The sequence below is a fragment of the Lampetra planeri genome, chromosome 48 (assembly GCF_965212315.1).
Source record: "Lampetra planeri chromosome 48, kcLamPlan1.2.h2, whole genome shotgun sequence".
Classification (NCBI taxonomy): Eukaryota; Metazoa; Chordata; class Hyperoartia; order Petromyzontiformes; family Petromyzontidae; genus Lampetra; species Lampetra planeri.
In genome coordinates, this window is record NC_136154.1 from 5695289 (window position 1) to 5716598 (window position 21310).

The following is a 21310-nucleotide window of genomic DNA, read 5'->3' on the forward strand; positions in this document are numbered from 1 at the left end:
AATTTAGATCACCCACTAAAACTATTTCACCTTTAGGGAGGCCCCCAAGAAGCTCTCTCAGTGCAGATGCAGCTTCAACATCCTTACCACTAGGCGGTCTATAGCAGCACACTACCAATATGTGTTGATTATTAGGGAGAGTTATTCTGAGAGCCAGACCTTCAAAGCAACATTTTTTAAACAAGGAGTGAGCTGGTGAACATGCAATAGTATTACGAACATAGATGGCAATTCCACCTCCTTTAGATCCTCGGTCAAGCCGAAAAAGGTTGTAGTTGTCAATCGTAATCTGCAAGTCATTGACGGCAGGAGTGAGAAATGTTTCTGTTAGGCAAAATATGTCCGGGTCAAGATTTGCTACTTCTAGTTTTAGTTGACTTAATTTAATCAAAAGCCCTCTGATGTTGACATGTAGAACACCAACACCTTTTCTGCCAGAAAAATCTACAGAATTATATGAGTTCTTTACATTTGGGCCAGGATGAAGCTCAATACCACCCAGAAATAAGAAAAGTAGAATTAATAGTTTGCACAGGTATTTTCTGTGAAAGGATGAAGAGCGACGAACCTTGGACGAATAGCAGCAGCTCACAGATGGTGTTATTTTTAAGAGCAGAATGAAGTTTGGAAGGAGTGCTGGTGAAGTAATGGGACAAAGATAGGGTTTAAAAGGATACAATGATGGAGTGTAGAAGTGTCTATAAGTTGTTTCATTAGCAGGTGTAGTGGCAAATTTAGCAATAAGTATTGACGCGAAGTAACGCGGGTAGCCGTTTGTAGAGTTGAGTGTGGCACTAGATATGGCCGGGAGGGACAGTAGTAAGATACACAGCAGGTGAATTGACATCTTTAAAACACTAAATTTAAACACACACACAGCTCACTCACACGCAGCTCACCCTCACCCACTCTCACGCACAGCCCACACCCATGCAGCACAACGCACACACGGCCGCACACGCCGCCGCCATCTTGCTGCTGTTGTTGTTGCAGCTGCTGTTGTTGTTGCAGCTGCTGTTGTTGTCGCAGCTGCTGTTGTTGCAGCTGCTGTTGTTGTTGCAGCTGCTGTTGTTGTTGCAGCTGCTGTTGTTGCAGCTGCTGTTGTTGTTGCTGCTGCTGCTGTTGTTGTTGCAGCTGCTGTTGTTGTCGCAGCTGCTGTTGTTGCAGCTGCTGTTGTTGTTGCAGCTGCTGTTGTTGTTGCAGCTGCTGTTGTTGTTGCAGCTGCTGTTGTTGTTGCAGCTGCTGTTGTTGTTGCAGCTGCTGTTGTTGTTGCAGCTGCTGTTGTTGTTGTAGCTGCTGTAGCAGCTGCAGCCGACCCAACTGCAGTTGCAGGAGTCATACACGAAGCAGCCGCAGCTGTGTGTACTACAGCAGAGCAGCAGCGGGCGTGCGGCCTGGAGGCGCCGAGGCCGAATAGTTGCGTGATGTGGACGTGGAGAGGCGAGATGTTTGGCCCATCAGCTTCATTGTTCTGCTTCCATTGACGAGCACCCTCCACGTAGGCCCCGACGTAGGCCTCGAAGTAGGCCTCGACGTAGGCCCCGACGTAGGCTTCTATGTAGGCCCCCACGTGGGCCTCGACGTGGGCCCCGACGTAGGCCTCTATGTAGGCCTCCACGTAGGCCTCTATGTAGGCCTCCACGTGGGCCTCGACGTAGGCCCCGACGTAGGCCTCTATGTAGGCCCCCACGTGGGCCTCGACGTGGGCCCCGACGTAGGCCTCTATGTAGGCCTCCACGTGGGCCCCGACGTAGGCCTCTATGTAGGCCTCCACGTAGGCCTCGACGTAGGCCCCGACGTAGGCCTCTATGTAGGCCTCGACGTAGGCCCCGACGTAGGCCCCCACGTAGGCCCCCACGTGGGCCCCGACGTAGGCCTCGAAGTAGCCTCGACGTAGGCCCCGACGTAGGCCACGAAGTAGGCCTCGACGTAGGCTTCTATGTAGGCCCCCACGTGGGCCTCGACGTAGGCCCCGACGTAGGCCTCTCGGATCCCTCAGGACAGCTGTTTTTCACCTGAGGACGGCTGCTTGCGTTGTGGCCGAAACGTCGTGAGAATTATTTTATGTTTTATTTTTATTATTTTATTATTTCCCTTCTACGTGACTTTACCGAAAGAACCAAGAAGATGAATCCCTGCAGTCACGAAAGCATTAAATCGAAATATACTTTGCATAGTGTTTGTGTATCGTTTATTGTTGCTGTAACGTTATGACCCAGCTCCTGCAGTCAGTCGACCCGTGGCATCTGGGTCTGCCCCGTGACCTTCTGCGAGTGGGCGTTCGACACTTCACTTGGCTTCAAGGTGTTTGTACACACTCGTTAATGTCACTGTGATTTTATAAAATTACGGTGGTAAATGACGTCACCCGAGAAAACTCAACTTCTTCCGTGACGTCATGTCCTTCGTGCGGCGCACGCGGGAGGTGGGGGTGCTGGTGACGTCACGCGGACTCCGAGGTAGATGGGGGGGCTCCTTTGCAGACGTCACTGGTAAGAAAAAAACCTTGGTTAATGACGTCGCCCAGATACTTAACGTGTTGCGTGACGTCATGTCGCCTGTACGGCGGGGGGGGGGGTTGGCGTGACGTCACGTAGGCCCTGGGTGGGGAGCTGCGCGAGAAGAAAGATGGCGGCGAGCGGCAAAAGGTTCCCGAATTTTTATTTCTCATTTCGCCTCAAGAGTCTCAACTTCGTCTCTATTTTCTCTCTTTCTCTCTCGCTCTCTCGCGCTCTCTCTCTCTATTTTTATTTAATATATATTTTTTAAATCTCAACGCAAAGGTTGTTGTGTTGTTTTTTTAAAAGTCGTTTACCTCAGCGTTTAACCGCTCCCCGTACATCGGCATTGTTTAACACGACCAATATCATTCATTATATAGTTGTTTTTTTAATTAAACCCTATATTATGGATACTTTCATATCGTTACGATGTTGACGATGATGATGATGATTGATGGTTAACGATGGATCCGTTTGCATAACTCTTACCCCGGATAATCTCGGTGACTTATCACAATAATCACATTTTTATACAGAAATATCTCCAATTAAATATCACCATCGTCAACGTCTCACCACTCTTCACCGCACCCCCTGGTATCGCTTTCAAATCGGAGATGTTTACCAAAACACCGCTCGTTCTTCAGCGCTTCGCTGAGCTGTGATGACGACAGTAGCCGTTAGGTCCGTTGACCGAAACGTCGCCTCGTGGCCCCGTACGATTTGAACAACAACGATCATCATAATATGATAGTAGCAGCCACAGGGTTGAGCTGTCGTCAGTTGTGATAAGCCAGGTGAGAGCTTGTGAACAAGAGTGGCCTTACTGTCTGGTAACAATTCAACATAGTTGAGTTATAGTATGTGTCTTTGTGGGTCGCTACGAGCCTATGTGGGTCTCTGTGGGTCTCTTGAGTCTCTGGATCTCTATGAGTCTCTGTGTTTCTGTGAGTCTCTATGAGTCTCTGGATTTCTGTGGGTCTGTGTACGACTCTGGATCTCTATGGGTCTCTGTGAGGCTCTGTGGGTCTCTATGAGTCTATGGGTCTCTGTGGGTCTATGTGAGACTCTGTGGGTCTCTTGAGTCTCTAGATCTCTGTGGGTCTATGTGAGACTGGATCTCGATGGGTCTCTGTGAGGCTCTGTGGGTCTCTATGAGTCTATGGATCTCTGTGGGTCTATGTGAGACTCTGGATCTCTATGGGTCTCTGTGAGGCTCTGTGGGTCTCTATGAGTCTCTGGATCTCTGGGTCTATGTGAGACTCTGTATCTCTATGGGTCTCTGTGAGGCTCCGTGGGTCTCTATGAGTCTCTGGATATCTGTGGGTCTATGTGAGACTCTGGATTTCCATGGATCTCTGTGAGGCTCTGTGGGTCTCTATGAGTCTCTGGATCTCTGTGGGTCTATGTGAGACTCTGGATCTCTATGGGTCTCTGTGAGGCTCTGTATCTCTATGGGTCTCTGTGAGGCTCCGTGGGTCTCTATGAGTCTCTGGATCTCTGTGGGTCTATGTGAGACTCTGGATCTCTGTGGGTCTATGTGAGACTCTGGATCTCTATGGGTCTCTGTGAGGCTCTGTGGGTCTCTATGAGTCTCTGGATATCTGTGGGTCTATGTGAGATTCTGGATTTCCATGGATCTCTGTGAGGCTCTGTGGGTCTCTATGAGTCTCTGGATCTCTGTGGGTCTATGTGAGACTCTGGATCTCTATGGGTCTCTGTGAGGCTCTGTGAGTCTCTGAGTCTCTGGATCTCTGTGGGTCTATGTGAGACTCTGGAACTCTATGGGTCTCTGTGAGGCTCTGTGGGTCTCTTGAGTCTATGGGTCTCTGAGTTTCTGTGAGTCTCTATGAGTCTCTGGAACTCTGTGGGTCTATGTGAGACTCTGTATCTCTATGGGTCTCTGTGAGGCTCTGTGGGTCTATGGGTTTCTGAGTCCCTGGATGCCTATGGGTCTATGTGAGTCTCTGTAGGTTTATGCATCTCCGTGGGTCTCTGAATCTCCGTGGGTCTCTCTGGGTCTCTGGATCTCTAGGGGTCTATGTGAGTCTCTGTAGGTCTATGGGTCTCTTGAGTGTTTGTGGGTCTATGAGCCTCTTGGTTTATGTGAGTCTCTGGATCTCTGTGGGTCTCTGTGAGTCTCATATGAGTGTGTACAAACACGCGTTTAGATTATTTGACTGCTGCTATAAATGTCCACTTGCTGAGCTGCCATCATTTGTGATAAGCCAGGTTAAGAGGCTTGTGAACAATAAGCTACTACAAAGCTCAGTGGGACCTTACTGTCTGGTAACAATACAACATAGTTGAGTTATAGTATGGGTCTCGATGAGTATGGGTGTATATGGGCCTTTGTGGGTTTCTGTGGGTCTCTGTGAGTCTCTATGGGTCTTTGTGGGTCTACATGAGTCTGGGTCTATGGGTCTTTGTGGGTCTCTGCGCGTCTCTGTGGGTCTCTATCGATCTCTGTGAGGCTCTGTGGGTCTATGGGTCTTTGTGGGTCTATGTGGGTCTACATGAGTCTGTGGGTTTCTATGGGTTTCTGTGGGTCTATGGGTCTTTGTGGGTCTCTGCACGTCTCTGTGGGTCTCTGGATCTCTGGATCTCTGTGGGTCTCTGTGAGGCTCTGTGAGTCTATGGGTCTTTGTGGGTCTATGTGGGTCTACATGAGTCTGTGGGTTTCTGTGGGTCTCTTCAGTCTCTGGATCTTCATGGCACTCTTTGAGTTATAGCAGGGGTCCTCAAACTACGGCCCGCGGGCCACATGCGGCCCACCGAGGGCATTTATCCGGCCCATGGTCACTAATTGGGCTGCGCTTGTGAGCACTAATTGGGCTGCGCTGGTGAGCACTAATTGGGCTGCGCTGGTGAGCACTCATTGGGCTGCGGTGGTGGGCACTGATTGGGCTGCGGTGGCGAGCACTGATTTGGCTGCGCTGGTGAGCACTGATTGAGCTGCGGCGGTGGGCAATGATTGAGCTGCGGCGGTGGGCACTCATTGGGCTGCGCTGGTGAATGGTTCAATGGGCCAATTGACTGGACTTGCCCACCAGGCGTAAGGCTGCCAGCCCTCCCCTGGTGCGCTTGACTGGCTCTCCCTCCCTCAGCTCCCTCACTTGCCCCTCGGCTCCACTCCCAGTGATATTCCCGTGTGCTGAGTAAATGATAGAGGGGTAATAACAGAGTGATCTCTGATCTCTGGAGGGGCTGCCTGCTGTTTTCCCGTGCTGGTCAGTGACAGACAGCCGAGGAGTAGGAAACCCAATTTAAATGACAGTAAGTGCATTTATATTCTGATTGCTATTCAATTATATTAGGTTATATGTTGTATGTTGTGTAAGCCCCGGTTCATACTGTTGCGATCTCTGAGCAGTGCGAGTTCAGCCATGTGCTTGTATGGCTGAACTTGCATTAGATTCGGAAGATAAAAGGCACATGTGCCTTCTTTTTTCCTGCAGTGGAATCGGATCGCATGGGTCTTCTCCCCCATGCGATCAGATTCCTATGCGAGTTCGCAGATCGCACGGCGATCTGTGAACAAAACTGCAGGTGTAATTAACTTTTTAATGGCACCCGCACCAGTGTGAGCCTGGGGTAAAAGCGGAGTTCCCTCAATCAGACTGCATTGATGGGCAGTGCAGTCTGTATGTCTCTGTGTGGGCAAAGTTATTGCTGGTATATTGTTTTTGTAGCGCTGTATATATATTGGTATTTTACTAATAGCAATTTTGACTCCCTAGGAAACAATGATGTCAAGAAAGAGAAAAATTGACTCGGAGTGTAGGATATTAAAAAAACAGTGGACTTATGATTACTTTTTCATGCAGTACAAGGAAAGAGCTGTGTGTCTGATATGCCAGAATATAGTGTCTGTGTTCAAAGAATATAATTTACGTCGACACTATGAAACTCAACATAAAGATAAATATGATTGTTTGGTCGGAGAAGTGAGAAAAGATAAAATATTAAAACTGAAAAATACATTAACAACTCAGCAAAATACTTTTGTGAAGCAGAAGCAGCTAAATTTTTCATCACTGCGAGCAAGTTTTCAAGTTGCCAAGCTAATAGTGTGCACTGGCAGACCATTCGTTGAGGGAGAATTTGTTAAAATATGACTTCTTTCTGTTGTCAAAGAGATGTCCAGAGAAGGCCGATTTGTTTAGTACAGTGCGTCTTTCAGGACCTACAATTACACGGAGGATTGAAGAAATGGGAGACAATTTGCATCAGCATTTGCAAAACTCCACAAAAAAACTTTTCTATTTTTCCTTGGCACTCGACGAAAGCAATGATGTTCGTGATTCTGCACAACTTCTAATTTTTATTTGTGGGACGAATGACTATTTCGAAGTCACAGAAGAGCTTGCTGCACTGCAAAGCATCAAAGGAACAACTACAGGAGAGGATATCTATGAAAAGGTTTGCCAAACTGTGAATGGTTTGGAGCTGAACTGGGCTAAACTAGCCAGTGTGACAACTGATGGTGCTCCTAGCATGGTGGGGTCTAAGAAAGGAATAATTGCTCGCATTAACCAAGAGATGGACAAACATAACCATTCTCATCCAATAGCCATACACTGCCTCAAGTCAAGCAGCCTTCATAATTTCTATGCATTTCTCCCCTCTGAGACATATCCTCATCTCAAGAACCATGCACTCAAAATGGCAACTATCTTTGGCAGCGCTTATGTCTGTGAACAAACTTTTTCCAGAATGAAACATTTGAAATCTCCAACCAGATCTAGACTAACGGATGCACACTTGCATCACTTGTTATGACTAGCAGTAACAAATATGGAACCGGACATTGACCATCTCATTAGCCAAAAGCAGGCCCATAGTTCCCATTGAAATACTGGCAAGTTTGTTGATTTAACTTTACTGTTCTTCATTTTAAATATTGTATTTGTTCCCGTTTTGTTTCTTCAGTTCAAAATAAGATATATGCAGTGTGCATAGGAATTTGTTCATAGTTTTTTTAACTATAGTCCGACCCTCCAACGGTCTGAGGGACAGTGAACTGGCCCCCTGTTTAAAAAGTTTGAGGACCCCTGAGTTATAGTATGGGTCTCGATGAGTGTACGGGTCTATGTGGGTGAGTCTCTGAATCTCTGAGTCTGGATCTCTATGAGTCTCTGTGGCTTTGTCTCTGTGAGTCTATGGCAGGGGTCGGCAACCTGCGGCTCCGGAGCCGCATGCGGCTCTTTTGAACCTTGACCGCGGCTCCGGGGCGGATGCTAGCGAGGGGAGGAGGCGCACTGTGACACCTGCTCTGGCGTTGCCGCTGCTGACAGGTCGCCGCTCCGCTCCACACTGCCCGCCCGGTGACAGGCAATAACGTTGCCGTTGCTTTGTCACATGTTTGGAAGAAGTAAAAACCTTCCTGGGCAGCAAAGAGCTCACCTTTGCTGAGCTGGAACAGCCAGAGTGGCTGGAAAAATTACATTTTATGGTAGACATGACAGCACATCTAAACACGCTAAATACAACCCTTCAGGGGAAAGGAGGCACAGCCCTGCACATGCTGGAGGAGGTTTTGGCATTCGAGCGCAAGTTGACAGTGTTTGTCAAAGATTTACAGAGAGGTACACTGTCTCACTTTCCCTCTTTGAGAGAGTTCAAACAAAGTCATGATACGATAAATTTGGAATATTTCAAGTCTGCAATCACCACAATGCAAAGTTCGTTTGGGAAACGATTCTGTGAGTTCAGAGAGGAAAAAACGACATTATCCTTCCCTGTCACTCCCCTGGCGATCGATCCATCTCTATTGAATATGACTGCATTTGCAGGTGTAAGTCAACCTGATCTTGAGATGGAACTGGCCGATATAGCCGACAAAGATATATGGGTGTCCAAGTTCAAATGCTTGACCGCTACTCTTGAGGATGTTGCCCGTCAGAAGGCCATTCTGGCTCAGAATCATAAATGGAGTGATATTGAAAACCTTCCCAAACAGGACAAACTTGTATTCGAAACATGGAATGCCATCCCCAACACTTATATAAACATGAAAAAGTATGCATTTGGAGTCCTGTCGATCTTCGGCTCCACATATGTATGTGAGCAGGTCTTCTCCAACATGAACTATATTAAAAACAAACATCGATCACGCCTCACAGATGACAGCTTGCAAGCCTGTGTGAAAATGAAGGTGACGTCTTACAGCCCTGATGTGCAGACACTGTGCACTGAGGTTCAGGAGCAAAAATCCCATTAACCAGGTAATTTAGCTATTAATTTGCAAAAATATATTTTACATTGTTAAGTGAAAAAGTCCTTTTTTTATTCAGATTGACAGCTGACTGCACGATCCTGTATATAGCAATAAGGTAAGAAACAATATATGCAGTGTTATATTTGTTTTAAATGTTGCAATGGTTTTGCGGCTCCCAGTTTATTTTTTCCTTCGGAAACGGGTCCAAGTGGCTCTTTATGTCTTAAAGGTTGCAGACCCCTGGTCTATGGGCTCTCACTATGTAACACGATTTTTGTTCCTGAGTAGTAAGTGTTTTTTTCTAATTGCTTATGCCTCAAAAGTATAGAAAATCGCTATCCCCCACAAACTTTGCTTTTGTGACCAGGACTTTATGCGAAGGATTGACACAAATGCACACCACGTTTTCTCATTGAAAATAGATCAATGTTAAAATATCACTGTCCTGGTTACTAAAGCAAAGTTTGTGGAGAATAATAGCCATTTTCTGTACTTTTTAAAAATAAGAAATTGTAAAATAACACTTACTACCCAGGAACAAAAAAATTAAAAAATTGTTACACAGTGTTATTAATAGAGTGGAGTATTAACTTGGCTTTTGTGTCCTGGTCACAAAAGCAAAGTTTGTGGGGAATAATAGCAATTTTCTGTACTTTCGAGGCATACGCAATTCGAAAATAACACTTGTTAAACAGGAACAAGAAAATATGTTTTGTTACACAGTGTTGTCTGTGGGTCTATGGGTTTCTGTCGGTCTTTGGGTCTCTGGATCTCAAATGAGTCTGCGGCTTTTTGTGGGTCTCTGTAAGTCTCTGTGAGTCTATATGGGTCTCTATGAGTCTGTACAAACACGCGTTTAGAGTATTGATGATTTCAATTTAAAGCTTTCGTGACTGCAGGGATTCATCTTCTTGGTTCTTTCGGTAAAGTCACGTAGAAAGGAAATAATAAAATAATAAAAATAAACCATATTAAAATAATTCTCACGACGTTTCGGCCACAACGCAAGCAGCCGTCCTCAGGTGAAGAACAGGTCTTTCGGACAAAGGAATTTGCATATCAAGTAGCATATTTCCCATAAATATGCTAAATTCCTCTTGATATGCAAATTCCTTTGTCAAGGCGCTCTTCCCCCTCCAACCCAGCTTAAATATACGCTGCCAAGCCTGGTGGTGTTTCATTCAGACGCTGTCTTTCCGACAGACCTGTTCTTCACCTGAGGATGGTAAAGTCACGTAGGTATAAAATAAAATAGCTCAGTCGGGGCCTTATTACCTGGTAAGATAAAAATAGTTTAAAGTTAATTGTTTAACTTTCCTATACTTTACACTCCTGTCACGTTTGCGTCTATTTGTTGTTACGTTCTGACCCCCCGACATCTGTGGCAAAGAGCTTAATAGCTCATCGGATTCCTACGGTAAAAATACTGATTTATGGCGGTCGGGCGGGTGGATGGTTGGGTGTCGATTCAGCACGAGCCGTCGGGAGTCTGCAGGTGTCCGCACATGCGCCCCGTCTACCGGCGGTACGGCATCGTCGTCAACAACAACAACGGCGTCGTCAACAACAACAACAGCAGCATCGGCATCGTCGGTTCACCAGTGCGAGTTCTGCCCCTACCGCACGAGAAAGCGGGACAACCTCACGGTCCACCGGCGCACCCACACGGGCGAGCGGCCCCACGCGTGCCCCGTCTGCGACAAGGCCTTCAAGCAGCTGGGCGCCCTGGCGGCCCACCGCACCGTCCACACGGGCGCCAGGCCCCACGCCTGCACCACGTGCGGCAAGGCCTTCGCCCACGCGGCGGCCCTGGCGGCGCACCGCACCGTCCACACGGGCGCCAGGCCTCACGCCTGTGCCGACTGCGGTAAGGCCTTCGCCGACTCGGGCGGCCTCCTCCGCCACCGGCGCATCCACACGGGCGTCAGGCCGCACGCGTGCCCCGTGTGCGGCAAGGCCTTCGCCCAGTCAGGGGGCCTCAGGGCCCACGCCAGGGTGCACACGGGCGAGAAGCCCTACCCGTGCGGCGTCTGCGGCAAAGCCTTCGCCCACGCGGCGGCGCTGGCGGCCCACGGCACGACGCACACGGGCGCCAGGCCGCACGTGTGCCCCGTGTGCCGGCGGGCGTTCGCGGATGCCCGCAACCTGAGGCGGCACGCGAGGGTGCACGCCGCCGACAAGCCGTACGTGTGCAGCACCTGCGGCCGGGCGTTCGCGCGCTCCGGAGACCTGCGCAGCCACCAGCGGACGCACACCGGCGAGAGGCCGTACGCGTGCGGCGAGTGCGGCGGGGAGTTCTCGCGCGCCGAGAACCTGCGCAGGCACCAGAAGACGCACGCGGCGGCCAGGGCGGCGGCCGCGGCAGCGGCGGCCGGATCGCCGAAAGGGACGCCGACGGCCTCCGACGTCGGGGCTCCTTCGGTCGACGTCGTCGGAGAGACGAGGAAGAAGAAGGCGGCGGCGGCGACGTTTTCGGCGGCCACCGGAGTTAGAGCTTCGCCGGGAGTGGCTCTCGATGGCGTAGGAGAGACAAAGGCAGCCACCGCCCCCCCCACTGCCACCACCACCAGTGTCGGGAGTTTTTCACCGGGAAGGTCACGTGATGTGGTAGCAGGGACCGTGCCCGATGGAGGGACGATGCCCCCCGGTGTCAGAACTTTGCCGGGAGGCACTCTGGACGCAGCAGGAGGGACCAGGAAGACGCCACGCGGCGTCAGAACTCTACCGGCAGTGACGCTCAGCGCGGTACCAGAGACGAAGAGGACTCCCCGAGGCATCAGAAATTCGCCGGGAGAGACGCTCAACGCAGCGAGAAAGACAAAGGCGTTGCCACGCGGCGTGAGGACCTCATCAGAGGGCACGCCCGACGCGGTAGGAGAGACGACCCCGCCGGCCAGCGTCAGGACTTTACCGGCAAGGTCGCGCAAAGCGGTAGCGGGGACCGCGCCCGGTGGAATCGCGACGACCCCCGGCGTTAGAACTTCGCCGAGAGGCGCGCTCGACGCAGTGGGAGAGACGGCGAAGACGGCCCCCGTCGGCGTGAGGGCTTCTCGTGCGGGAGTGAAGCGCGAGGCGGCGGGAGGAGCGCCGAACGTTCCGCAGGGCGGCACGGCGACGCGACGGCTGAGGGCGGCTTCCCGTCTGGCCAGCGGGTCCCTACACCCGAAGCCTACGCCGGGGGGGACGAGCGATCCGGTGCGAGGGATGACTCCCGGCTGTGAGGATTTATCAGCGGTGAGACTCAACACGACGGGAGGGACGGCTCCCGGCGGTGAGAGTTTAGCGGTGGGGAGACTCGGCACAACACGAGGGGCCACTTTCAGCGGTAATGATGCACCAATGGGGAGACTCGGCACAACACGAGGGGCCACTTTCAGTGGTAATGATGCACCAATGGGGAGACTCGGCATGACAGGAGGGACAAAACTCAGCGGTGATGATTTGGCAGTGGGGACGACTCCCTGGGGTAAGGATTTAGCAGTGGGGAGACTGAACTTGATAGGACAGACGACTCCTGGCGGTGAGAGTTTAGCTGTGGGGAGACTCGACGGGATGAGGCGAGTGCCCTGGTTGTTGGGAGAGGTGCCCGGATTCCCGGGAGGGACATCCGGCGTGCCGGGCGGGAAGTCCAACGTGGCAAAGCCATGGAATTGCGCGCCGAGCACAGCAGTAAGAGGAGGAGGTGGGGGAGATGGAGGGTTCCACCCCCGCGTGTTCGGATCAGGGGGGCTGCCTGACGGTTCACCGCGGCCGCCGCCTCCGCCGCCCGACGTTGGAACGTCGCCAGGAGAGGAGGCGTTCGCGTGCCCGGCGTGCGGGGAGCTCTTCGCCAGGTGGAGGGACTGCCGCAGGCACCGGAGGACCCACCGCACGTCGATGGCGACGACGACCGGTCCGCTGGGAGCTAGGCCCGGCACTTGGGCGGCGCTATCGGTGACCGGGGAGGAGGCGTACGCCTGCGCCGGGTGCGGGGAGTGCTTTGCCAAGCGGAGGGACCTTCGCAGGCACCGGAGGGCTCGCCGGGAGGGGGGCATGGTCGGCGCGGCGGCGGTCGATGCGGGCGCCAAGTTCCCGCTGGCGGGAGACGAGGCCCAGCTGTGCTACGTGTGCGGCGAGGCCTTCGCCAAGCGGAGAGACCTGCGCCGGCACCTGAGGGCTCACCGCGGCGGCGGCAGGGGGGCCTCGGGCGACGTGGACGACGATGCGCCGGAGCTTTTGCCAGTGCCGCTGGGGACGCCGGCCGGCACGAAAGCATCGGCGGGAGAAGAGGCCTACCGCTGCTGCGTGTGCGGCGAGGCGTTCGTCAAGCGGCGGGACCTCCGCAGGCACCAGAGGGCTCACCGCGGCGGTGACGACGCCGAGCCGCCACCGCCGGGAGCGACGTTCGGTTTGCCGGACGTGTCGGGCGGGAGGGGCCGCCGCTGCCGCCACCACCACCACCACCGGTGCTCCGTGTGTGGCGGCGAGGCGTCGGCCGGGACGGCTCCCCTCGGCGCCGCCGCGCTCGCGGCGATGCACCCCTGCGAGTGCCGCAGCAGCAGGAGCAGGGGGGTGGCCGCGCCGGCGAAGAGGAAGAGTAAGAAGGTGAAGCTCGAAGAGGCGAGTTTCGCGGAGACGACGACGACGGGGGCGATGAGGAGGATGAGCACGAGGATGAGCACGAGGATGAGCACGGCGAGGACGACTACGGCGTCGAAGCGGGAGGGCGGCCGCGGCCTGGCCGCGTGGCCGTGGGCCAAGGTGGAACGAGGGGGTGAGGGCGGCGGACCCTTTGCTGTGTCGGTGGTGAAGCGGGACGGTGGGGGGGAGAGCTCCCACCACCATCACCACCACCACCGTGTTGAGTTTGTGAGTTAGCCGTCGCCCGCCGATCCACCCACCACCACCACCATTGTGTTGAGTTTATATTCTTTGAGTCTTTCGGTAATGTCACGTAGATAGGTTCAAAGAAAATAACAAAACATGAGTTAGCGGTCAGCTACCCACCCACTGCACTAAACTACCCTATACACTACGTGACTTTACGGAAAGACCGAAAGAATATGAATTCCTACAGTCACGAAAACTTTACGTCAAGATTTTGTGTTGAGTTTGTGAGTTAACCGTCGCCCACCCAACCACCACCACCAGTGTTGAGTTTGTGAGTTAGCCGTCAGCTACCCACCCATCGCACTAAACTACCCTGTACACTACTACACACGATATACTCTAATAATACTCTATAGACGACACGATTATACACTACACTATACACTGCACCTCTCTACTACATTGTGAACTCGTTTCTTTAGATCTGCTGCTGCTTGTTGCCTTTAATATGTTGTCCTTCCCACCGCACCTCCGATTAGCACGGTTGGCTGCGTGCGGTGATGTGAAAGAAGTTAAGCACGCACACGACACGTGCAAACTGGTGTAGATATCTCCTCTGGGCGCCTTGGGACTGTCAGGTCTGGCCAGAGGCAATGCAACGGTCGTCACCTGCTGCCGAATGTTGCGGTCAAAGTAAAAAACGTGATTTGGTTACGATGGTGGTACTGCTGCTGCGTTGGCACACGGTTAACGCAATTGACGAGGGTGGTTGAGGTTTTTTCCGTTGTTGTTGTACAGTGTGGTAACATCGCGTTCAATAAAGTGCAGTTTAGATACCTTTACCTCCTTGGATCGATTATGGCTTTTGTTTGAGTTATCGATGCTGAGAACTGTCACGCCCAGAAGGCTTCTGTTTGTGTGTGCCCGATGGAATGTTGTAGTGTGGCCCCCACGTGCACGCGCGTGCACATAGCCTGGCACAAGCGCCCTGGTGATGTGCGTGTGAGTACAGGGACTCCTCTACTTACGAACATTCAGAGATACGAACAAACCTGTCCCGTATGTCCAGTTGCCAGTTCGGAGCGAGAGTCGTGTAAGTTCGACCGCCGTGCAATAGATGGCGGCGGTGGTGGCATCTACTTCTGCAGAACGTGAAGAACCAGTGGCATCTACATCTGCAGAACATGAAACACCAGTGGCATCCACATCTGCAGAACATGAAGAACCAGTGGCATCCACATCTGCAGAACGTGAAGAACCATTGGCATCCACATCTGCAGAACATGAAAAATTAGTGGCATCCACATCTGCAGAACATGAAGAACCAGTGGCATCTACATCAGCAGAACGTGAATAATCAGTGGCATCCACATCTGCAGAACATGAAGAACCAGTGGCATCCACATCTGCAGAATGTGAAGAACCAGTGGCATCTACATCTGCAGAACATGAAGAATCAGTGGCATCCACATCTGCAGAACGTGAAGAACCAGTGGCATCTACATCTGCAGAACAGGAAGAACCAGTGGCGCACATCTGCAGAACAGGAAGAACCAGTGGCATCTACATCTGCAGAACATGAAGAATCATTGGCATCCACATCTGCAGAACATCAAGAATCAGTGGAATCCACATCTGCAGAACATGAAGAACCAGTGGCATCCACATCTGCAGAACATGAAGAACCAGTGGCATCCACATCTGCAGAATGTGAAGAACCAGTGGCATCTACATCTGCAGAACATGAAGAATCAGTGGCATCCACATCTGCAGAACGTGAAGAACCAGTGGCATCTACATCTGCAGAACAGGAAGAACCAGTGGCATCTACATCTGCAGAACATGAAGAATCATTGGCATCCACATCTGCAGAACATCAAGAATCAGTGGAATCCACATCTGCAGAACATGAAGAACCAGTGGCATCCACATCTGCAGAACATGAAGAACCAGTGGCATCCACATCTGCAGAACATGAAGAACTAGTGGCATCTACATCTGCAGAAAGTGAAGAACCAGTGGCATCTACATCTGCAGAACATGAAGAACCAGTGGCATCTACATCTGCATAACATGAAGAACCAGTGGCATCCACATCTGCAGAACATGAAGAACCAGTGGCATCCACATCTGCAGAACATGAAGAACCAGTGGCATCCACATCTACAGGAGATTATACAACTTTAAAAGCCACTCCCCGTGTTTAGTGTACATGCCATGCAACCATGTTTGGAATCGACAGGCGCAAAGTTGGACTTAAGAACACATTGACTTAGAGACAGACCTCTGGAACCTATCTGTACCTGGTGTGGTTATGGGGAGCGGTAGTTGTAGCGGTTAAAGTGCTGTGCTACGAACCCAGCCACCTGAGTTCGATTTCCGCTCACGGCCAACAACAGTGACAGCGATTATCTGAACTGGTCTTGAGCCTCTCCTAGGTCGACTCGGCCTCAAACAAGGTACTTGGTGCGGAGTGTAGTGAACATCGCCACTGGCCTTCAAAGGTGCTCGCTAACAACACTTGCCCCAACATTCTGTTGAGGCTTTGGGGGATATAGTGATAGGTTTTTACCCTTTCAACTGGTACAAAAACTGACACCTTTATACAAGGCATCATGTTTGCAATAACCACAACACAAGCAGTCAAATTGCAAACAAAAATAAACAACTCTGATAATGATAATGATATGCACTGTCCTTGAAGTTGATTGGTCCACACCCGAGACCAATGGTCCAACACCAATGGAGACTAGGCTCTAATAAAAGCTGTCTCGGGTGTGGACCAATCAACTTCAAGGACAGTGCATATCATTATCAGTTTATTTTTGTTTGCAATTTGACTGCTTGTGTTGTGGTTATTGCAAACATGATGCCTTGTATATTTTGCCACTGGTAAAGGAGGTCTCATAGTGTCTGGGGGATCTTTGTCCTTGTGCAAGCAGCTTCTGTTTTGGCCAGATAGAGGTGGCTTAATGGACGCAGCATGAGCTAGGGTAAAGATGGTCTGATGTGGTTACAGGCGTTTGTGGAGCTGAGTGGAATTGCCAGTGCCAAGATCGGCCACTGGAGGAGGAGGAGGCTCGTGAAAGATGCTGCTACGGGGCATTTGGAGGCAGTCGACCCCAACAACAGCGGAGGGCAGAGGAGCGACGCTGCTCACAACAACGAGCTGACCGCCGGGCGGATAAAATGCAGCAAGGTGCCACTGGGGATTACAGCTCGTGCATATGTCGAGTCATCTGTCCGGTGACCTGCACCTAGCTTGGCACAGAAGTCAACCCATGACACCTGGGACTGTCCGGTGACCTGCACCTAGCCTGGCACAAGTCAACCGATGGCACCAGGGACTGTCCTGTAATCTGCACCTAGCCTGGCACAGCAGTCGACCCCACTACACCTGGGTCTGTTCCGTGACCTGCACCTGGCCTGACACAGCAGTCATCCCATGGCACCTGGGTCTTTCCTGTGGCCACCTGTACCGAGCCTGGCAGAACAGTCATCCCATAGCACCTGGGTCTGTCCCGTGATCTCCTGCACCTAGCCTGGCACAGGAGTCATCCCATGGCACCTGTGCCTGTCTCCGTCACCTGCCAACTGCGAGCCTTCCACAGCCCACGTGACAGCCTCACCGTGCACCTAGCCTGGCACAGGCACCTAGCCTGGCACAGGCACCGTGGCGACGCAGCTTTCGGCAGCGCGTTTCTTGCGGGGGTTTCCACGGTTTGGAATCCCGAACGGCCGCCCCGGTCATTTACCCGCTTCACTCGGTGGACGTTTAGAGAGAGAGAGAGAGATCCCTTGACGCCATTGGCGTGAGTTGGGCCCCCATCGTGTGTCCAAACGTTTGTACAAATAAAAATGTAAAAATGTTGGCCCATAAATGTCTCATTCGGGCTCACACAGGAGCAGCAGAAATCAGCCCCTTCTACTCAGAGGCGTAGCTTAGGGGGGGCAGGGGGGTACATATGTCCCCGGGCGCCAAGGTAAAGGGGCACCAAAATGAGGCTTACAACGTTACATTATAACTTATTGCGGCGGGCGCGGCAGCCTGAAACTACTGCACAAATCTACACCTCAACCTAAAAGTTGATATATCCCGCCACACACAGCCTACATGTCATGTAATTACATTTTGGTACGCGCACCTATTAAGAATTTACATGGAAGAGCGTCCCAAACAACAGCCAGGCGCAGTCTTTCAGCCTTAGTCACTGGCCTGTTTTTTGGTGGCGGAAACTACGACGGCCTGAAACACGCTGGAGTGCACGATCAGAAGCTGTCAAAGCTATCTATGAAGGACTGGATGAACTAGTAGGACTGCTAGACAAATTATCGAAGGACGTAACTATGATGCCTGAAACTAGAAGTGATGCAGAACAGTTACAGGCATGCGTATTCAATTTTAACTTCATAGTTTTATTACATTTCTGGAATGTCATTCTTGGAAAAATTGATCGTGTTAAGAAGCGCTTACAGGATCCTACTATGAATTTCAAGGAAGCAGCGACTGATCTTGAATAGGGGGTGGGGGCGGAATGGCGGTTGGTGAGTGGTGGGAGGGGGGAATGGAGGGTGGGGGGGGTGAGACGCGTGACGTCACCACGCAGTGACGTCATCAAGAGTTTAAAATTAAAATTTTTATTCTGGAGGAATCCGATGAGCTGTGAAGCTCTTTGTTTTCCACAGATGTCCAGTAGGGGCACGGGGTCAGAACGCCACAACAACAAACAACACAATAAACACCGTAGCAGTGCAGAGTATATGAAAGGTAGGCACATGACCAAGACACATCTGTAGGGGCGTGTGGATTGAACTCTGTAGGGTTTTGTGAATTGATCTCTGTAGGATCGTGTGAATTGAAGTCTGTAGGACAGTGTGATGTGTAATTTTGTAGGGTCATAGTTTTACCATCCTTGACGTGCAGGGATGACGACTAGGATTGGTGTTGTTAGGATTAGCAGCGAGCAGTTGTGACCAGGTGCTGCTGTGTGTAACGACTACAGATAGCGCCGGGGGGGGGGGGGGGGGGAGTTTAAGAGCCGAGAGCCGACAGCTTGGGGCTCGCAGTGGCTACAGTGACTATTGGAACGGTCGATGCGGCCTCTGCGTTAAACAGCAGAAGACAACGGCACAGTCTGGTTCTCCTACAACGCCGCGTGTTAGTTTGAACGCCGATTGGATGATATAACGCCATGAATGATTTGTAGGGGAACACGCTGTTTGTAACGCGGATGCGGATTGGATGCAACGCGACCGAGCGAACGGAACTACGTCGCAACGCGAGTAGGAACAAGCGGTTCTCCGTGCGGCTGCCTCGGCGTAGCGGCATCACGGAAGGAGGCATTGGAATGCTGCTGGATGCTGCTTCTAGACGCTACCCACGCGCCTCAGTCGTAGTCCGGCCTCTGTCTTACCCATCATCTCGCATGTTATCGCGGACCACGCTTCACCCCCTATAGTTTATATTATTTCTCCACAACGCGGTGTTCTTCTTCAGGAACGCAACAACGACAAACCTCTTCTTGGTTCTTTCCGTAAAGTCACGTAGAATGGAAATAATAAAATAATAAAAATAAACCAATAAAATAATGGTTTATTTTTATTATTTTATTATAAAACAACATTTTATTATATTATTAAATAATAAAAACATCAAACAATTACTTTATTGTTTTATTTTTATTATTGTATTATTTCCCTTCTACGTGACTTTACCGAAAGAACCAAGAAGATGAATCCCTGCAGTCACGAAAGCTTTAAATCGAAATGACCACCTCGTTACAGAAGAACAACAGATCGTGAACGCGCTTCGACGATTCATGGCAACGGCAACACAAAGCGCCACACGCAGTCTCTTGCGACCAGCGGTGTCTGTGATGAAGGTTTTTGTTTTCGTCGCTGCTGCTGCTGCTGGGTTAGATGGCGTTGGATCACAATCCTGGCACATCGCCCGATGAAACCGGTCGCCGTTGTTTGTAATCACCGGCGAAACGTCACCGGTACTCGAATTGTAAATGCTGTTGTGGGTTCACTCTCCCCGACACACAAGCGCTGTGTGTGCTGAAGTTGGTAACCAATTGGCACGTTTCGTTTACGTGACAAACCCTGACTGATTGGCCGTGTCAGGCGATGGTGGTGGGTGGTGGGTTAATGACACAATGTTGATGTTTACGAGATCTCTAACTCAACAACAACAACAACAAAAACCAAACCTCTGTCACGGCAAAGTGTCACCACAGAGCAAGTCGCTCCGACCTCCTGGAGATACCGGTGTAACAGGCTAAAAAAAATTAACCCGTAAAAACAAAGTTTTTTACTATAAATCATTCATATGCGTGGCATCGGTTTTATTTTATTATTCATTTCTGTTTTTCTTGAGTAAGAGTTTCATTTTTATCACATTGGTATTTTTAATTAAATATGAAAAAAAAATTCCCTAAAAAGTGTAACATTTTGGAAAAAAAAATTCAAGAACATTAATTGTCACGCACAACTAGTCTGTGTGCAAAATGTCAGCTCGATTGGATCACGGGAAGTGGGTTAAAAAACGACCGAAAGATTTTCACGGTCGTAAGCAAGCAAGCAAGTGAACTTAATATAAAGGATTTAAAAATAACCCCTGCCCCGATTAAACCCGGGTATAGTTTGGCCCAGGCCAGAGTATACCCGGGGGGATAAAGTGTCCTAGGCTAAACTATACCCCCCGGGGGTTTAAACTAGACTGGTCCAGACCATACCCCTCCAAGCCAGAATATGCCCCATGTGAAAGTTCAAAGGCAATTATCCATACAGAGAACAGCCGACAACGAACTTCAATCGATATCTAAAAAGCGTATAAATGGAAGTAAGAATCTCAATATGATCAATTGAAGCATTTTTAGGGTTATTATTACAGTTTTTCTGTTTCGATTTAAAGCTTTCGTGACTGCAGGGATTCATCTTCTTGGTTCTTTCGGTAAAGCCACGTAGAAGGGAAATAATAAAATAATGAAAATAAAACATGATAAAAAAATATATTAAAAATTTTAAATGTAATAATACAATTAAATCATATATTAATATAATACTGCTATATAATAAAATAATGCTATAATCAAATGACATAAAATAATATAATTTATTATGTTTTATTTTTATTATTTCCCTTCTACGTGACTTTACCGAAAGAACCAAGAATATAGTAGATTTATTTTTTACTTCACTTTACTTTTCCAGGTAAGGCCCCCACTGAGCTGTGTAGTAGCGACCTGGCTATCACAAATGACAGCAGCGCACCGAAGTGGCTCATCACGTGACATTCACAGCAGCCAAACACTCTGAACGCATGTTGAGATGTTAACTACCTCTCCTGGTATACAGGAGATCGTGTGTTTGATTCCGACCCTGACGCCTGCTGTATATTTTGGGTTTGCGCGTCTCTCTCTCTCCCCATGGTCGCGTGGATTTTTCTCCAGGTCCTCCGGTTTTCCCTCGACATTTAGAATCGAGATCACGCAATCAGAGCATTTGGCCGCTATAAATGTCCACACAATGAGAAGCCACTTCGTTGAGCTTTCATTTGTGATGGCCAGGTGGTCGCGTCTGATAAAAGAGCTACTACGTATCCAGTTGGACCTTACTTGGCAAAATCCCAAGAACATTTTTGATAGTTTAAGTATGTACATATATAATTTTAAACAGAATCACAAACTAATGCTCAACTTTCTTAAACGTGTAAGAGTCAACGCGCGCCACCACCGTGAGACATCACGCGAGCAACCGGGACGACGCAGAGAATCTC

General features: G+C 50.3%; 1 protein-coding gene across 2 annotated transcripts; it reads left to right on the forward strand.

The window, feature by feature from the left end:
* The first annotated feature begins 2578 nt into the window (after window positions 1-2578).
* On the forward strand, window positions 2579-14372 carry LOC144733887 (uncharacterized). 2 transcript variants are annotated; one of them, XR_013588451.1, is made up of 3 exons: window positions 3406-7798; window positions 8627-8728; window positions 10194-10286. XR_013588451.1 is itself a non-coding variant. In XM_078615894.1 (2 exons), exons 1-2 carry the CDS (start codon window positions 2629-2631, stop codon window positions 13576-13578), a joined length of 3405 nt encoding a protein of 1134 aa, XP_078472020.1. In that variant the 5' UTR covers window positions 2579-2628; the 3' UTR covers window positions 13579-14372. The 2 variants fall into 2 exon arrangements, 1 of the variants encoding a protein (XP_078472020.1); XM_078615894.1 differs by lacking the exons at window positions 3406-7798; window positions 8627-8728 and adding an exon at window positions 2579-2648 and having other exon boundaries at window positions 10194-14372.
* Window positions 14373-21310: the final 6938 nt, after the last annotated feature.